The 19356-nt window shown below is 41.7% G+C and overlaps 1 protein-coding gene across 1 annotated transcript in view; it reads left to right on the top strand.

The window, feature by feature from the left end:
• LOC121954818 (zinc finger protein 804A-like) overlaps positions 1 to 15731 on the top strand; it is a 38597-nt gene extending 22866 nt beyond the window's left edge. Inside the window, exons 4-7 of the mRNA XM_042502526.1 lie at positions 8173 to 8309; positions 11496 to 11620; positions 13682 to 15253; positions 15637 to 15731. Coding sequence (XP_042358460.1) covers positions 8173 to 8309; positions 11496 to 11620; positions 13682 to 15253; positions 15637 to 15731 — 1929 coding nt within the window. The remainder of the gene's footprint in view (positions 1 to 8172; positions 8310 to 11495; positions 11621 to 13681; positions 15254 to 15636) is intronic.
• The last annotated feature ends 3625 nt before the right edge of the window (positions 15732 to 19356 follow it).

The raw sequence follows: 19356 nt of genomic DNA, 5'->3' as shown, positions 1-19356 counted from the left end.
CTAACCAAGGTCACGGATTTATTACACCCCAGAGCCGCCACGAGCACTCTGCTCCGGTTTCTGTTACACACACTGTGGTCGGCAAAATCACCCAAACACAAAACAATATCGGCTCCTGTAACCAGCCAGACTTCAAGCTTCTACTGATTGATTTTATGTCATGAGAAGTTTTTAAATTCGGTGTAACTTGCATCATTTAGAAACGTCTGTAAATCCGCCAGGAAAATAAAGACTTTATAACTGCAGAATTTGCCCGAGGATCACCACATTCTTCAGTTTTCCTCAGTATCAAAGTAATCCAGTGATGATTTTTATTTTTTGCACACCCATGGGTTCACTGCATACAGGAACTATTAATAGCTAATTCAGCGTAGTTTTATTGATGCCAGTTTGTAAAATATGCAAACAAATATTGGCTAAAGAAGCAGGGCTCAAGTTATAGCCCACAGCAATTTGAATCTGCAGCAACATTACAGACGCTATTTCTATCCAGTTTATGTAATAATGGGCGATGAGCAGAGCTGCTTGATGGTAATTTGGGATTTTATACATAAGAATGGTCACTTTCAGAGATTTAACATGTATTATTCCTGTTTTTATTTGTCTGAATTTACTTCAGGAAGAAGCTATCCATGTTTTAGATCAGTTTCATTGTCATTTCACGACATTTAAACAACACACAGAAAAAAAGATTGCAAAACAAATATATCAAATTAAAGGCACAATGTTATCGATTTAGGGGCATTTGGTGAAGTGCAGCAGTGAGGAAACTTCTCCCGCTTAGAATCTATTTAGTGTTTATTGTTCAGGAGGTTTTTAGGAACTGAATTATCCAATTATTATTAATTATTATTAATTATCTCTTCCTCTCCAAAACGAATCAGATCGGATCAGCTGAGTGATTTTATCCGCTAAAATCACTGACTGAAGCAGTTTTACATTAGAAATCAATATTTCTCAGATGCTGTTTGGCACGTGAAGCGGCCAGGATGAGAATCAGCACCTCCAAATTCTGCCCCGAGTGGAGGAGTTTAAGTACTTGAATATTATATTTCAAACATCGTGCATTATAGAGCGATCCGCGCCTTTTTGGGAGTTCATACATTCACTTCAGTTTTGGCCATTAGTGGAGATTTGGGATGGGAACCTCCAAATAAGTGTCTCTTACTTCAGCTTTGGCACAGACTGAAGACGTCTGACGAGACACTCACATTTCACATTGTCAGGCGAAAGCGTTGAAATCTTTATTTTATTTGAATGATTTGTCTTTTTCAGAACAGATTACTCTGTGACATTCAGCAGGTAAGGAACAAGATGTTTCGTATGGCAAAGAAAAATGGTCTGTTGATGTGTGGTATAAGCCAAAATGAAGATCCTATTGTCTTATAAAGGATGGTTATAATGGTGACGAACAGCTGAAGTAAAGGACAAAGATCGCTGTGTGCAGTTACGCTCAGGAACCGTTGGCTCTGGAGAGCGGCAGGTTTAATGCCACTCCTGAGGAGGACAGACTGTTTGTTGTGCGATGTCGGCGATATTGAGAGTGAGGTTCACTTTTTGTTTTGTTGCCTCGTGTTTGATGATTCAAGAAATATACTTTTCACTAAAATGTCGTCAATTTATGCCGACTTCTTTTGGTTGGATTGTAATGAAAAACTTGAGCTATTCTTCAAGAAAGGAACCTTTTTTGTTGCAAATTTTCTTGTTCAAGCTTGGGAAAGACGGCAGAATATTTTGTTTAAGACTGAGCTGTGAGACAAAACGTCTCGAATCCCTGTGATGATGAAACGAAATGTGATGAAATGAACTGGGAATAATTGTTTGGACTTCTGCAATGGAGTTTTTCTTTGGGTGTCTTATGAACCCATGAGGGTTGGGCACATTGTGTGCATGACACGTAAATAAAGAATTAATCAATCACTATATTTTGGAATGCCTGGATCAATATCTTTTAGATTTATGTTTGCACGAACCGTTCGCTTTAATCTATGACTGTATGAGTCTTATTTCAAAATTCAGATGAATCAAGCTTTGCTGATTGTTATGAGAGTCTGAGTTTTTGAGGGTACTCTTTCAAGAACCTGTACATTTAATTGAATCCCAAAAATAGGTAAATCTATAAAACTCATTAATCTCTTCAGACGAAATGTTATTACTCTTCTATCAATACAAGAAATATTAATGACAGTTATCTAGGGCATCCTTCTAGGTTAAAATCAATAGTACATATTTGCTAAATTACAAAATAACACGCAGTGTATTAAAAATGCATCCTGCTTTCCTAAAAAATAGGAGGATTTGTGGTGTGTTTGTGATATTTCTTTGCTCTCTCTCACTGTTTTTTCTGTTCTGAGTGAAATGTAAAAACAGTTTGTTCCTCCATAGTGGGCTGTGGAGGAAGGTGACTCTGAGAACTTGCAGCTGTTTGCGTGTTTACAAAATTATAGGTGCTGGGAGGAATGTATTTGCTGCAATTATCATTTGTTCACTTGCAAGCGATGAAAGAGGCATAATATTTTTCACAGTTAGCTGTGTGTCAGACTTATTAGGTTTACTTGGGGATGCAGAGCATTTAGGGCATATTGTTCGAGACTGCAACACTTGCAGGAAATGGATTTTTCTCGCAGTAATATTTTCCAGCCTGCACACACACACACACACACACACACACACCGAACACACACACAGAGAGAGAGAGAGCTAAGCTGCCCGTCTTTTTGTCCACGGTCAGTCACGGTCCCATCTTCCTTTTGGAAATGAAGTGGTTTGCAGAGAGGCTACGTCACACAGGCGCTTGATGTGCCGCTGTGACGGATGCAGACTTTGAGCCAGTTTATCGTGCATTATTCTGCTTTAAAGAGGCTGTATGTTTCTCTAATTGAATACAGAATTCATACAGTGAGATCTGCGAGAAGCAGGAAGGTGATGTGTTATTTGTTGTGAGCACTCTGGACCTGAGAGGAGACAGTCTCTCCGAGGTTAAATCGACGCTCTAACAGAGCGTTTACGTCACATCAACTGTTGCCCATTTTTATTCACAAAACCAACGAGAGGAAAAATCCTTATTTCTTATTTTGCCTTATTTCAGTATGGATATGCAGCCAACGGCGAGAAAGCAAACATTTTTTGATCCCTTTTTAATTTTACCATGAATTACATTATCTGACAAATGATAATTTTGCGAGTCAAAAATTCTCAAGTGCCATTAGTCCAAAAAATGTCTCACTGGACTGAAAGCCTTTATCTCAAACAGCCTATTACCCCAAAACAAACCACCCACTGCACCAAAGTCCTGTTTCCTCTGTTTTAGTCACGATCCCACGTTTTTTATTGACCTGTCCGGACTTTTCCAGCAATTCTGTGCCAACAAACGTGAATGCTTTCAGCCAACACATGACCTTTTTGTAACCACAATCAGGTGCTTTTGTGCCTAACCACACGTTCACCACAGCATTTCTAAAAACATCTAACTTTGAAGAACATAAACATAAACTCCTTTTTCTTTAAACACAAGAAGTCAAAATTCTCAAATATTAAATGTCATTGAAACACCAGCAGTAACACAAGAAGTTTGCCAAATAAAAGTATTCTAAAATGGACATAGTTAGGAGTTGAACTGGGAAAGAATGAATTAGTAAAAAAACACCATTTGAAATTGTGTCTTCAGGTTTGAATACTAATAAATACACATTTTAATCCTAAAAAAAACACTGAGTTTCGATATTCGGTTCTTGTGTCAAGTGATTATTTTGCTGAACGCATTTATCAAATGTAATGATTTTACGAGAAAATCAAAATGGAAAATAGTTTTGTATCATATTTAGTGCTGATTATGATTCAGCCTAAAAAACACTTTTATTTTTACATTTGCAAAAGAAAAAAATCTTTTAAAATTTCAGTTTGTGAAAGCTGCTGTGTGTCCAAAGGCAAACCAAAAGCATGTCTAATAATTGATCTGAGAAAATGTCAAACATAATGTGAGCTTATAGTGATGCATGACCTTTCAGGAAGGTCTTTAAAATGTCATTTCACATGTTCCTCTGGTGTTTTATGGCGACTTGGCCTCTGAGAATAATTGACAGGCAGCGTGACGCGGTGGACGAGCTGATCACATGACATACACCTGGAAGTCTGAAGGAAGAATGATGTGGAACAAATTTTGCACAATATTTGTTTTTCTTTTAAATCAACATGAAGCTAACATAAAAGACACACATGCATGCAACTAAAACCTAAAAAGACGCTGGAAAGTAATAGAATAATCACTAAAATTACATGTTATAGCAGCTTGTAGTCAACTGTTTTTCAAACTTAGTCTCAATTTAAAGGCTGCATTTCCCCCCAAAATGAAACAATATTAATAGTTTGACTGCAGACAAAAGCCAGATATTCCTCTCCATCCCATGCGGCTACAACAGATACACAATGCAAATGTATTCCCTTGAATATTAGAGTCTATATTACGTCTTCAGCAGCACTGACTTATAATTTTGTTTGTTGGGATTCTGCATATTTCAGATGCGAATTATTGAGCGAACAGGCAGATTATGAGAGAATGGCCTCCTGGACATTTACTGTCCGTGTGGCTGCGTTGCGTTCGAATAATTAAGCAAATACATAATAAAAAAAAGAACATAGGATGAGTTTAAGATCCGCAGATGCTCAATATTAGAGGATTATTGTTATTAGAGCCCCTGGATTTCCACTGAGATGGATTTTGTTATTAATACTTCTGACTGAGGGGCCTGGTTTAAGGGCCCCGTATGCATCCACGATCCAGAGGCTTTAATCACGACTAAAACTCAACACAGAGACAGAAATATGCTGTTTGTCAGATTTATGAAGCCGTGCGTACACACAGTTCTGTTTTATAATTCTTAACGTCCCACCCCCACAGGCAGCCATAAATAGATGTAAAAACGCCCTTAATGATCTGTTTATATCGACAGCAGATTCTTCACATGTACCTGTGAACCATCATCAGCAGCGATGCTTCTTTATAGATTCAGATGAAGAGATTTAAAACGTTTAGAAATGTGATTGGAGCCTTATCTGCGTAAACTGCAAAAATAGCAGGGCTGGGCGATACGGAAAAAAGTCTTTATCATGATCATTTTTTTCATATCGGTCGATATCGATATATATCACGATATACATCAAATCACTATTTCTGTCAAGCTTAAAGGCTCCTGAGTGAGATATAAAGACATCATAACCAGTGATGCGCCATAATGATTATTTCAACCGATACGATAAACGATGATTGCCAGCTTCTCATGGCCGATAAGATACCGATAATTTTCTTTTTTTTTTTACAGATGAATTTAATATATTTAACAACAATTTCAGACAAAAAGCTGGAGCAAAATAAATTTCATTCTTTTATTTTTGTTTTTTTTTCCTCCTATCTTCTAATGTCAACTTTAATTGTACAAAAATAATGTTGAAAATAATACTGTTGAGTTCTAGTGGAGCTACAGAGAGGAACATTTCCCAAACTGTCAGGAAGCAGCAGCTAAGGAACCGTCCCTGAGTCACGGCTCTGCTGTGATCTCTGCACATTTACATGTTGTTCTGTTGTTCTGCGGAGGAGACACCGGCGGACACACTGACGGAGACAAGGGTGGGGAATGAGAGCAGAGCCAGTGGCGTGTCCAGATGTTTTTTTACTGGGGTGGCCCATGTGGCGCTCGGACGTATGCAGGGGTGGAAAGTGCGAGCGCTGCTGCGGGCACACGTGTTGACATAGCTTCAATTAGCCATTTTTGTCTCCACGATCCACACCTACTTTAATAACTAACATCGCAGAGTCTTACATTCCTGTTAACAGTTCAGTGTAAAAGATAAATAGATCACTAATCACAACATAAACAGAGCGACACCACACAAATTCAAACTAAAGCTGGGGGGGTTAACAATTCTCAAATGGTAAAAATGCTTAAATTTAGCACCAAATCTGTGCAACAAATAGTATCAACCCAAAACTTGCAACAATTACAATTAATGAGATACAACTGAGCACGGTAATGGCAATTATGCACTCCTGCTGTAATGCTCTAAGCTTATAGTCTAAACTTGTGCCACATCTGTGACCAGAAAAACTTGGCACACTCTGCTGAGCTTTGTCTCAAATTAATCTTCAGGTTTCAAGCTTTCAGATGATGTTTATACGTTTTATGTGACAGTTACTGCTGATCTGCTATCTCAGCCTAAACATCCCATATTTCCCCTAAAAAGGCAAAAATAGGATTATGGTAGGGAGGGGTGGAGTAAAAGAGGTTAAAAATTTAACTATTATCTTGAAAGAGTTGCAAGAAACATTTTGATAAGTCCACTTTTTGCTTTGACGTCAAACATGGTGATTTATTTCTGGTTATTTTAAAGTTTTGGGTTTTTTGTGTTGGATTTTGTGAGGATTTCTTGTTATTTTCCCTGTCCACCCCTCGCAGTGTACGTACGCCCTCTAAGAAATGCTGAAGCTACACTGAAAGCTTTAAAACAACACTTCATGTGTCTCCCTGCCTGTCTCTTTGTCTCTCTGTCTGTCTGTCTCTCTGCCTCTATGTTTTATCTCTCTGTCTATTTTGGTCTGTTTATCTATTTGTCGGTTTCTGCGCTCGCCTCGCTGTCTGTCTGTCTGTCTGTCTGTTGTCATCTGTCTGTCTGTGATATGAACCCACCGCTACATTATTATTATTATTTGTGACACACACACACACACAAACACACACACACACACACACACACACACACAGTATCAGTATCTCTGGCGTGCAGACAGCTTGCAGACAGAGCTCAGTAAGTGAATTAAGCTGGTCTGGACTGTACTAAAGCTGACACTGGCTGACTTAGTAAGCATACACACACACACAAAGACCTGACACACACACACACACACACACACACACACACACACACACACACTCACACACACAGAGCAGATAAAGAATTGCAGAGCGGACAGGCAAACACATACACAAAGCCTCAACGCTGCATGACCAACTTTTTTTTCGAAAAATCCACCTCTTAATTCTTCTAAACTAAAACTTACCAATACAACTACTGCCACCGCTCACATTTCAACTACAAGTACCACACATACTATACAGTTTTGCTGTGATTATTGATCTTTCAAACTCGGAGGTATTTGCAAAACTCGACACACTAATCCCCAAACTTAAACCACCCAGCAAAACATGAGACGTCTTTTGCAAAAGCAAACAATTTTTGCAAAACGCCGATAAAAAAGGGACAGAAACTGCCTCCTTTTTGTCTATAAAGCACTACTCGGACAGTTACCAAACTTATCTTTAGAAAACAAAATCCACCTCTCCTCACACAGCCACAGAAACTTCTCACATCAGTGCTGAGCTTGGTTAATTACTATTTTTTTGCACAAAATAAATGAAACAAATTACAAGAGGTATTAAAATTAGATAATTATGTGTCTACAGATCATTTTAAGTCTGATAGATTATATAGGTACTGTGCAGTGCTCCTGCTTCTGTTAATTCACAGACATCAGTTATTTATCAATTTTATTGTCATCTTTTTTCGTTTTTTTCTGTTGTGTTGTCATGCATTTTTTCACTAGTTGTACGTTTGTTTGCTATTTAATCTTTTTGATCCTTTTTACTGATTTTACTGCTATTTATAACTTTTGACAGCCATTGCGGCTAGTTATTTGTTTTTAATGAATTTATTATTATTATTTATATATATCATATATCATTTTAGCCCACTGAATGTGAATCCAGGGCATTGCTGTAAACGTATTTTAGCCACTCTAAAAAAGGCGAACCTAAAAAATAAATCAAGATCAGTCTAAGTGGACGCCATAGTTAGAGTATTTTTACGGATTGTTGTCCAAACCTCATATTTACCTTTAGCCTATTTATAGCACTTAAGCTCTGAATTGTAAGTGAAGTCATGATCGAAAAGTGTTTTCAGATGCCTCAATGCTGGAAGGCAATGGGGAAAAATGATGCAGCGATGTCGAGATCAATGTTTACCGTTTTTCTGGGAGTGTATGAAGCACAAAACGAGCGTCAGTTTGGGATAAATGTGGCTGCAAGTGTTAATGATTTCAGAAATGTGCTTCAAGAATCACCGTTTGTTGTTTGAGCATTCAGAAACACACTAATAATCATAATCTTTGTGCTCGTCCTGCAGCGGCTGAAGGAGCTGAAACAGAGGGAGTTTTACAGAGCGCTGGCCTGCAGGAGGCAGAGGAGACGCAGGGAGGAGAAGAGAGAGGAGAGAGCGCTGAGGAGGCTCCATAAACATGGAGAGAGGAGGACGGGAGAGTGGTGAGTAACACGCACCTCCGCACAGTAACTGAGAGGAACATACTGACTGTATTTCAGCGTTATCTCTGTGTGGGGACAAACAGTAATATCTCGTTATGTTACTGAGATATTTTTAAACAACTTCATAAAAAAAGTCATAAAGTAGGTGATCTTATAGTAATTTTTTTCTTTACGCTGAAGAGAACTGTGTTATATCAACCGTTCAGTAGGTAAACATACTTCATAAATTTAAAGAGACAGTCCACACAATAATCATTTGGTAGAAAGAAGTAGTTCCAGTAACACTGAAGCTAACCGTCTCGCATAAAGTGACACTGAAACTAAGTCTTTGCAAAATCTGATTTTGTGACTAAAAACTTCAAGACTTCATCTTTTAAATGTATTTTCAAAGTATCACAGTGTATGTTAAGTTTTAATCACTTATGATGCAGCATAGATTCTTATAGATGTATGAAAATGATTACACTTTACTTAACACCAACAATGAAACATTATGATGAAGCATAAATTGTTATAAATGCATCAATGTACCTGTTATAGGACACTATGAGTCCTTACTAAAGGTCATTTTTGATGTGTGGATAGGTATTTATAATGCATTATAAGCCCCATCATCATCTAATCCAGAACAAATCAAGAGCATACATTAGACCCCTGCCTCTTATAAATAATTATGAGTCACATCTATAATGTTTTATGACGGTTGATATAGTGCATCAGTAACAATCATGTTTTTGAGTGTAGTCATAAGGCATTATGAATGCATTATAATTCACTATTAATGCCTTCATAATGCATTATAGATTTGAATTTCTCAGAACTATGAAATCAGTTTCAACATGAGCACGATTAATTAATCTACAATTCTATCCTTGATCGTCCTTTTGATGTGTAATAATAAATAGAATAAAACAAAAACATCCGCAGTTGTCTAATGACAGCCGCTCCGCTTCTGAAAATTAATTAATATTTGATATCTATGACTAGAACTAATATTAAATACAGTAATTAAAGTAGAAAACAATACTAATGTTTCAGGTTTTTTAAAGCTTGATGCATTTTGTGCACAGAGCAATACGTGTGTGATATTAAAACAGGCCCTAAGGGTTAAATTTGTTTATGTCCTTGTTGTTTAACTGCAGTGAATTATGATCCATTACTGCTGTGTTTATGTTTGTCAAAGTTATTTTAACAGTTACTCAAAACTCTGCACATCTCTGGAGCATATCTGTGTAGTTTCTGTGTTGGTAGGAAGCTCCAACATCTGGGACTTTTTTTAGGTGGGCTGCCAAACAGAGTCGCCCTCACGTGCTGTTTCAAAAAAATACAAAACCCTGCAAGACAAACGATAACCACACACGGAGGTCTGCAAACACATGATGTGGATTTGGCTGCTTCTCACTGAAAACTCCATGATGATGATGAGAGAGTTCATCTGGCAGGCGACCAAAGTTGGAATTTGGTTTCTCAAAATACATATACGATTGCGCGTGAATGCAAAATTTGAAGCTCAGAGCTGCGAGTCACAACCTGAGGACGCCCACGCGAAAACAGAACGGAAGCCTGCGCCAAAAAATAGTCCCCGAAGACACGATCAAACACGACTTCTAAATCCTGTGCATGAAAGTTGGAATTTAAATGTTGCCGCTGACCGCTGAGCCAAATGTAGGCCTCCATATATTTAAATACACTTAATGCACTGACGTGTTTGTATCACAGTGTTGCACACGAGTAAAAATAAAACAGAAAAAAGCCCTCGCTCTGTGGTTACAACCAGCGTTGGCACGGCAACCAATCAAATTCTTCCTGCTGTGCTTAATGGGGATAATCAGCGTGGCTTTAAAGTGTTTCTGGCCAATCACGTCGTGCGGCTGAGCCCACTCGCTGCTCAGAAAAGTCGTGTTTCGGTATCGGCTGTCACTGCCATTTTCAGATCTGCAACAATGCAGTTTGGCTGCTGGCTCAAAGGGAGGGAGACGAGAGGCAGCAGCAAATTGATTTTCAGCTGGATTTCAGCTCCTCTCGCCGTCCTCATCGCTTGTCTCCTCGTTTCCTCTCGTTGTCTTTCTTTCCTCCTCTCTGCTCCTCTTTTCTTTGTGTCGTCCACCACTTCTGCTTTTTGCTCTCGTCCTTTTCTCTCCTTCCCTCCTCACCTCTCTTCCCTTCCTCTTTTTCACCTTGTCCTCTCCTTCTCCTTTACTCCATCTCTTTATTCTCCTCTGCTTTTCTTCTCCTTTTTCCTTATTTTCTCCTCTATATTCCTTTCCTCCTCTTCTGTTCTTCTCCATCTCCTCCTCCTCTTCCTCCTCCTCTCCCCTTTACTTTCACTCTCCCCTCCTCTCCTCCTTTTTTTATTTGTTCCTGTTCATCCTCTGCTCTCCTTTTTCTTTCATCCTTTTCTCTCATCAACTTCTCTCCTCTTCCCTTTCCTCATTTCATCCTCTATCATTTTATCTCATCCATCCTTTCCTTTCCTTTTTCACGTTTTCCTCTCTTTACTTTTAATCCTTTCTTCTCTTTTTGTCTTCTCTTATATTCGCCTTTCTTTCTGTCGTCTCCTCTCCCCTCACCTTGTTCTCTCCTCTCCTCTTTATTCCTTTCTTCCTCTTCTTCTCTCTTCTCCATCCTTCCATTCCACTCATCCTTTGCTCCCCTTTTCATTTATTATCCTTTTCTCTTTTCTTTTGTCCTTTTCTCGTCTTTTCACTTTCCCTCTCCTTTCATTCCTCCTTTCCACTCATCCTTTTCTCCTTTATTCTCCTCTCATTCTTTCACTTGTCTCCTTGTGTCCTTCTCTCCTCATCCTCCTTTTTTGTCCTCTCCTCCTTTCTTTACAATCATTCTCTCATCATCATCCTTTTCTTCCACTATTTCCTCATTTTTTTCACTTCTTTCCTTTCACCTTCTCCCCTCCTCCCTCCTCTCCACTCATCTTTTTCTCCTTTACTCTCCTCTCATTCTCGTCACTTGTCTCCTTGTGTCCTCCTCTCATCATCATCCTTTTCATATCATTTGTCTCCTTTTATCCCCCCTTTTCTGTTGTCCTCCTCTCCTCTTTACTTTCATCCTTTCCTCATTTTTTCACTTCTTTCCTTTCACCCTCTCCCCTCCTCCCTCCTCTCCACTCATCCTTTTCTCCTTTACTCTCCTCTTATTCTCATCACTTGTCTCCTCTCCTCTCCTCAGCGCTCCAGGTTCTGGTCCCATGTTCCGGTCCACCACGGTGGCGGTCGAACCAGCGGACCAGTCCGGACCGGACTTTGTGCAGAACTGGGACGACATCCGTACCAGCAGCTCCGCTCTGGGATCAAGTAAGAGCTCTTTTCTTCATTTAAAGTCCTGAACTCAGCCGCCTGAATACCTTACGAGTGTGTGTTTGGTTTTTGGTGATGGAGACGTCACTCCGGATAAAGCGGTCTGCTGCAGAAATGACGCTGAAATATCTTCATCGACAGCAGCGGCTGTGTAATGTTTGTAGAGGATGTAAAATTGGATCAGAGGTAACGGTTTAGGGAAGAAGTCATGCACAACATAACAAGTGGAACATGCAGCGGGCAATTAAACACTCGATGATGAATTGCTGCGGGGCCTCGGTCACAGCAGAACAACGTCAGGCCGAAAACAATTGATCTCAATAACTTTGGTGAACTTTGTTGCACAGATTTCTGCCGCCGACCAGCTGCAAAGCGTCCTGACGGCGCTGACCTTTGAGTGAATATAGAGTTAGAGAATAAAGGATCGGATCGTATTAATGAAGTCACGCCACCCAAAATTATATAACCACGCAGCTCTGGTGAAGTTTAAACTGTGTCAAAGAGACGTAGACACAAGACAGGAGTGGACTGTACAAAAAACAAAAATATGGACTGGAATCACATGACTTGGACTTGAGTCAGACTTGGGTCATATATTTGATGACTTTAGACTTGACAAAATGAAAAGACTTCAAACTCAACTTGGACTTTAACATCAGTGACTCATGACTTTTCTTGAACTTGGGCCTTTTGACTTGAAAATATCTGACGAGCCAGGTAGTTGCTGTATGCAAAAAGTGCATGTCGATATGACAGTTTGTTTAAAATTTGTCTTAAAAAATGAATACAACTTTTAAAAAGCATTCATGGTCTTTTAAATGTAAATTATTACTGTGTTATTAGAATGGCATTGCATTTGTTAAAGAGTAAAGACTTAAACGCAAAGACTTACTTCTGTCCTGCAAAACAATGACTTGGTATCACTGATAAAAAGCTGCTAAAATGAGCGTAGCTGCAGATTCATCCCAGGTTAATGACTTCCTTTCCTGCTTTGTATAAATCCAGTTTAACTTTTATTGACTCACTGCTGCTCATCACTAAGCTTCAGATGTGAAAAAATTCAACAGCAACACAAACTAAAACTTTCAAAACGACCATGAAGTTGAATCAACGGCTTTCTCAAACTCTCTCAACAAAAACTGAACATTAGGAATGAGTCTGGAGTAACATTTTCCAGTTAAATGTGTCATTCAGACTGAATTTGTTCTGAATCAGCAGGTGATATCAGCTCCCATCAGTCCATCTAAACTGGATTTTAGGGTGCAAAATTCATATTTTAAAAGTAAAGAGAGCATGAGCATGAACATCTGGCAGTGGCTTCCCTGTGGTTTCAAAGAGACAATCAATTGTCACCCTGAAAGTACATCAGGTGCATATCCACTAAAGTTTTCTTTTCTCATCTGAAACTTGTAACCGATGGAAAAGTTCGACAACTGCATTTAAAGCCGACCCTGTGAGTGCTAAATGTATTTTCACTCTCAGCGTCGGGAGAGAAATAATTCTTTTGAAGGCTTCCCCTCTAAAACTCGAATGTTTTACTGAAGGTGTTTCTGGTGTGAGTGGAAGGCACATTATGGATTACTTCTAAAGTTATGAGTCATCTTAAAAACCTTCACTGAAGAAATTATTTGCGTGAATCATCTGCCGCGCTGATGTATAGACAGATGAATGTCTGGCAGCATCTTGTGCTCCAAAGAGGGAAAAAATCGGAAATTACATGTTGGAATAAAACCCTTAATCTTATTTTTTCTCATTTCTAAGTGAGCCACACATTCATCTCTGTGCTTATGTTTTTTCTTAAGTCCATCCTACACCCATTAATCACATAGAGATGTGTTAAAAGCAACAAAAGAGTAATGGTGAGGAGCCAGGATGCTGAATAAATGCATAAGGAGCTTACTGTATGGGAAGTCTTAAAAATGAACGCTATTCTTCTTGGTGTATCCCTTCCTACTCCTTTCTTTATAGTCAGGTTAGCCACATAATCCTGTTATGTTTTGCATGTAAATGTAACCGGTGTCAGCTGCTCTAATCCTTTCTGCTCTCCGCTCCATCCAGAGCCTCAAACGTCCCTGGTGGAGCCCTTCCTTCCTCTGGACCCTGCTCTGGAAACCAGACTCCTGAGCGACACGCAGTGGGCGTACGACCCGACGGACGCCAACAGCTCTACGACAACCGTAGCGGCTGAATCCTGCATCCTCAGCAAAACCCAAACGGACTACAATGACCCGAGCGCCACAAACACTGACAGCGAAAATATCACTTTGACCAAAAGCAGCCACTTTAACAAGATCTCCTGGGCTCATAATTATTTAAGCAACCCCATTACTCCCAATAACATCCCGACAACTGCCACGGACACCACTAATGGCTCTATTTTCAACAAAAACTCTGACGCCACTGCATCTGCCGTTACTTCTCAAATCAGCATCAACGAAAGCAGAGCAATGTGCGGACAAGGTGTCCAGTCCGTCCGCAGCAGAGTCCGCCCTGTGTCCTTCTCGCTGCCCAAAAGAAGCTGCGTCCTCCTCCACCAATCAGCTGCCGTCTTCATCCAAGCCGGGCGAGGCTTGAAACAAGATGGCGTGGCGGCTCAAGAAAGAGCCAAAGATCTGGGGGAGAAAGTCTCAGATCAGCAGCTCAAATCTCGCCTATCTGCAGACGTGGACAGTGTTGGTGTGAGTCACTGGGACACTGGAAACCAGTGCAGTGTGGACACGAAAACTGCAATCCAGCACCCTGAGGGTGAAGCCAATATGTCTACCGAGACGGGACCTGGAGGACTCTCTGGGACCGGAGCCCAAGTTCCTTTATGTAATCGCAATGTGATCGGAGTTGAGGACTCTGTTATCAGCGGGAATGGAGCCCAGCTCTCCTTATGTAATGACAATGGGACCAGAGCCCAAGTCGGCGCTGAAACTGGGACCAGTGCTCATTTTTATTTAAACAGCGAGACACCGGGACAGATTTCTGACACAGCCGTCGTGAAAGATTCAGTACGCAGGGACGGCGAGGATGCAGACGATGCAGAGCGCGTCACCCAAGAGTTGAAAGATCTGCTCTGCACCGCTACAAATCAAAAACCGGATGTTTTAAACGAGACCAAAGAGTCTTCAATCCGAACTCAGCCCAAAGAATCCTGTCCTAAAGAATCCGTGCCGCTAAATCGTCCCAAAGAGCCGTTTTGTCGCGTGTTGAGCCGAGACGGTAGCCGGGTTCTCCTCTGGCCGTCGGAGATGGTCAGCTACACCAAAACGTCGCCCTCCATCTCTTTCAGCATCAACCCTCTACTGTACGACTTCAGAGCTCATAACCGGGCTAAGGAAGGGGGCGAGGAGAAGAAAGTCGGGCTGGAGAGAATAAAGCCGCCTGTGATCAAACAACCCGACTGCCAACAGAGGCAGGAGGAGGGTATGGAGGGAGGAAGGGAGGTGAAGATAGATGAAAGGGAAGAGGAGGATGAAGGGGGACAGGCAGGAAATCCTATAGAACCTGTAGCCCATTGTAGCGCCGGCAACGCAGTTCCAGACCGCTGCGACTGCCGTGATGAAAGCGCTTTAAAATTTGTTTCCGCAGAATGCCACCTTGCGCCGTCGCTCGGCCTTCAACAAACAGGCAGGAGGAGGAGGCGTAGGAGGAGGAGAGGAGGGGTGAGGAGAGGAATGAGGAAGAGGGGGAGGAGGAAAAGAGGAGAAGATAGAAAAGACTCCGAGAGGGGGAGGAGGATAATAGGCGGCGTTTCTGAGAATCAGATGTTTGAAGGGAGAGGAGACGAGAGGTTGAAAAGAGAGGGCACCGAAAAAGAGGAGCGGAGAGAAAAAGAGCTATTAAGTAATCTTGCGGCGCATCGGCTGGTAGGAGGGAGAGAAAAGAGGATGAGGGGGGAAGAAAGGAGGATAAGAGGAGATCAGACGGAGCGGGAGAGGGCAGGTAGAAATGACGAGAAGAGAGGAGAGCTATTAAGTAATCTTCCCGTGAATCGGTGTAATCGGTGTAACCAGCTGTGTCTGCAGGTGAAAAGGGAGGCCAGCCAGCATCAATCCCAGCAATCAGCCTCCGGGTGGGGCCCGGGGCTCAGAAAGCTCCTCTGTCGGGGTGCCGCATGTAACGCAGTGATTAGACCCGTCCCCGGGTCTGTTATAGAGACGCCATGCTGTCCTGCAATTACGCCCGACCCCGCTCAGAATGACAGAGAGACGGGGGAGATGCACAGAAATACCAGAGCAGGGGAGCAGGAAGGGCACGGAGACGAGGAGCGAAGGAATCTGACGAAGACGGAGATAAGAGAGAAAGAAAACGTGTGCAACCTAGTGATTAGCAGCGCTTCTTTTCCATGTCGAGAAGCAGCACGCGGGCCAGAAATTTGTCTTGTTCCCGCACCTCATGGGGAAACAGCGTGTGATCCGGCGATTAGCCTTGTCCCCGCTCCTTTTAGAGAAACAGCGTGCAGTCAAAGACAAACAATACCTGCAGGACACAGCCGCCCCATGTCGGGCCCGGCCCCACGCTGCTCGGAAACACAAGCGAAGATCAGATCAGCCTGCGAAGACGTGACCCTCCCCGCCGATGCAATTTCAAAGGAAGTGAAGTCGAAGAGAGCAGCCGACAAGAGGAAGGCGGAATTGCCGGAGGCCGGGGAAACACCGAGGAAGAAACGGAGAAGAGGGAGAAGGCAGGCGAGGATCTGTATTTTGAGACGGGAAAGTGCAGCTTGCGTTGACAGCAACAAGACGGGGACACTTGTGGACAGTCCAGAGGGCGACAGGACAGAGAAAAACTTCCTCTGCAGGACAAAACACCCTCTGTGTCATGAAACAAATCACAGCGAGGGAACATTTAGCTGCAACAATGACAAACCGAGCTGCCGCTGTGATGACAGTAATGATGACGGCAGTCGATCTGATGCCTCCGGAGGCGCCGGAAAGCGGAAGTGCTGGACCGAGGAGCCTCTCAGTGACTGTCACTCCTGTAAAACACCGTGTGAGTGTGACAAAAAGTGCAACGAGCATGAAAAACACGACAATCCTTATGATAAACACAATCTGAGCTGCGGTGAGACAAAAGATTCTCTTGATGACAAACTTTGCAAGTCTCAAAGGTGTGACAAACTTCTGGACGCACCTTCGGACTCTTCTACCTGTAGCACCAATGACACCGACCACTGTCAATGTGAAGAAACACGGAGCGAGAAAACGGCAGATTTTTGTGTGCAGACTGCAGCTCAGAGTCAGAGCTCAGACTGTAATGACGGCTCTGACTGTAAAACCAGTGACGCATGTTATCGCAATTGTGATCACAGCCGTGCAAATAACAAAAGTGGGCTCGGCGAGGAGGAAGAAAACGAACCTCGGCGTCAACTCAAAAACTCGACGATTGATCACGAAACCTGCAGCCGCATTGATCACAGAGATGATATTGACGGTGGTCAGTGTGATTATCTGAACGGCAATCATGACGCTGATTGTAATCACTGTGCTAATGTCGCCGATAATGAAACTGACACGGAGCGGAGAGAGAGGGAGAGGAAGGAGGAGGAGGAGAGACAGATGGAGAGGAAGAGGGTGAAGGAGAAGCAGGAGGAGTGGGAGAAGGAGTGGGTGAGGAGGAAGGAGAAGGAAAGGGAGGACAGGAGGAAGGAGATAGATTTCTACGCAGAGAAGAGGCCTTGTTTTCCTCACGCGCTCCCCCCACAGTGCATCCCCCTCCACGCTCCTCTCCTCCTCCAGCCTTCCCTCTCCTCCTCTTCCTCCTTCTCCTTCCGTCACACCATCATCCAGCATCACCTCTCCCTCCTCCCGCCTCCGTCGCACCTCCCCGTCCATTCATACCCTCCTCTTCTCCCCTCTTTCTCCCCTCACCTCTCTCCTCTCGCTCTTAATCCTCCTCCTGCTCCCCCGCCACCCCCGCCACCTCCTCCTATTCATCCCTCTTTCTACTCCTCTTCCCCAATCCCTTTACTGGATACTCCAGGTCCGTATCCATTAGCAACGGCGTTTCATCCCATGCAGAGCCACCACCCGTCTCTGTATCCGCCGCCTCATCCTGCAGTTCTGCCCTTACAGGTGTTGTTCTGAACTTTTTTTTTATAAGCAAAGAAATCTGGAAACTTTACCAAAATAAAAGTTATCATCTGGGCGAGAGCGGCCTGCATGTGTCATTACCTGCCCGCTCAAAGCGAGGAGGAAATGTGAGCGATAACGTCAGGAACAAACAGACGGTTTTTCTTAAAGCCAATCCTCCGGCAACCTCATCGCCCCGTCCAAATCACTGATTCACACATCTGAAAATTTAAAAAAAAGAAAGGAAAAATAAGATGGCTAATTATCTTCATCAGTCGCAATCCTGCTCGAAATGAGCCTCAGGTGTGCAGCCAGCGGAATCGCGGTGGGGATACACAGCTGGGCTCGTTTCCCTCAGCAGAAATTAGTCGATGTGCTGCTGTTTTGCATTTTAAACCGATGATTTGCTCACTTTTTTTAAAGCACGGTGGAAGTTTTAAACTACAGATTGTGACTTTAAAGGACGAATCCTTCCTCAGGTACCTTCAATACGTGATAATAAATGCAGAATTTTCTTTTCTTTTTCCTTGTTTAAATTTACATTTTGTTCTCAATCTTAAGGTTATTAACCCTTTGAAACCTGGAACCATATCAGTTTTCTCAAACTACATTTCACAAAGAAATACAACCTCAGTTCTGCAAATTGCAAAAAATTTTTTAAAAAACCAAACATTTGTAACAGATAACAAGAAAAATAATTGGAAGACAAAATATAACTAGAAAATTAACCAAAACAAGTAGGAAAAATGTCCAGAAAACAAATTATTATAAATATATATTTATTTGAGCTTTTTTTCGAGATCACTTTCTTGTTTATATATATATATATGTATATTTTTTGTTGTTTTTTTTTTAAGGAAATTTTCATAGAATTTTTACTTATTTCATCCTAATTCTGGGGGTACAAGTGCACATTGTGCAGTCCTCTTTTCTTATGTTCATGGCCTCTGACTTGGTAACCTCAGTCAGGAAGTCTATTTTGCATTAACAGCACTCATGCCGTCTCTGCATCGTCATTTCAGCCAGGGGAATAAAAGTAATAGAGTGACACTTTCTACCGTGAAAATACAAATAAAAACTTATAAACCAAAACCTTCACAACTGGACATGTTCCAGCAGGAATATCATCCAAAATCTGGGAGAAATGAACATCAGCAACCAAGTTTGGGGTAGTAAAGTATGAAATGCAAACACAAGCAGCAGCTTGGAGCAAATTGAAAGTGAAAGTAGAAAAAGCTCGCAGACAGAAAAGTATTCAGAACAGTCTGAAGTTTTTGCTCACATGATACATCGTTATTCAAAATTTTGGCCACATTTAGTATCGTAGCTTTACATATATGACAGAAAATCAGGAAAAGCATAACAGGGGTAAAATTTGAGCGTCTCATCATTTTAAAAAAGATAAAATAATCATCTTGTGACTGAACAGCACCCACGCACACTCAAACCACAAAACTGCTGTGTCCTAATTCCTCTCTACATACTAATAAAGTGATTAAATCAAGTATACGTCAGTATGTAGGCTAAATCTAATGGGTTTCTGGTGCGTCGTTGACGGACATTATTGCTCCACAATGCGAAGCATAAAGGAAACTGAGAAGCTGCTTACAGTTGGAGAAGATTAATTGAAGATTCTGATAAGAAATAGCTTCAGGAAGACGTCAGAAAAATAAG

The sequence above is a fragment of the Plectropomus leopardus genome, chromosome 15 (genome assembly GCF_008729295.1).
Source record: "Plectropomus leopardus isolate mb chromosome 15, YSFRI_Pleo_2.0, whole genome shotgun sequence".
NCBI lineage: Eukaryota > Metazoa > Chordata > Actinopteri > Perciformes > Serranidae > Plectropomus > Plectropomus leopardus.
This window is presented reverse-complemented; position numbering and strand designations above follow the sequence as displayed.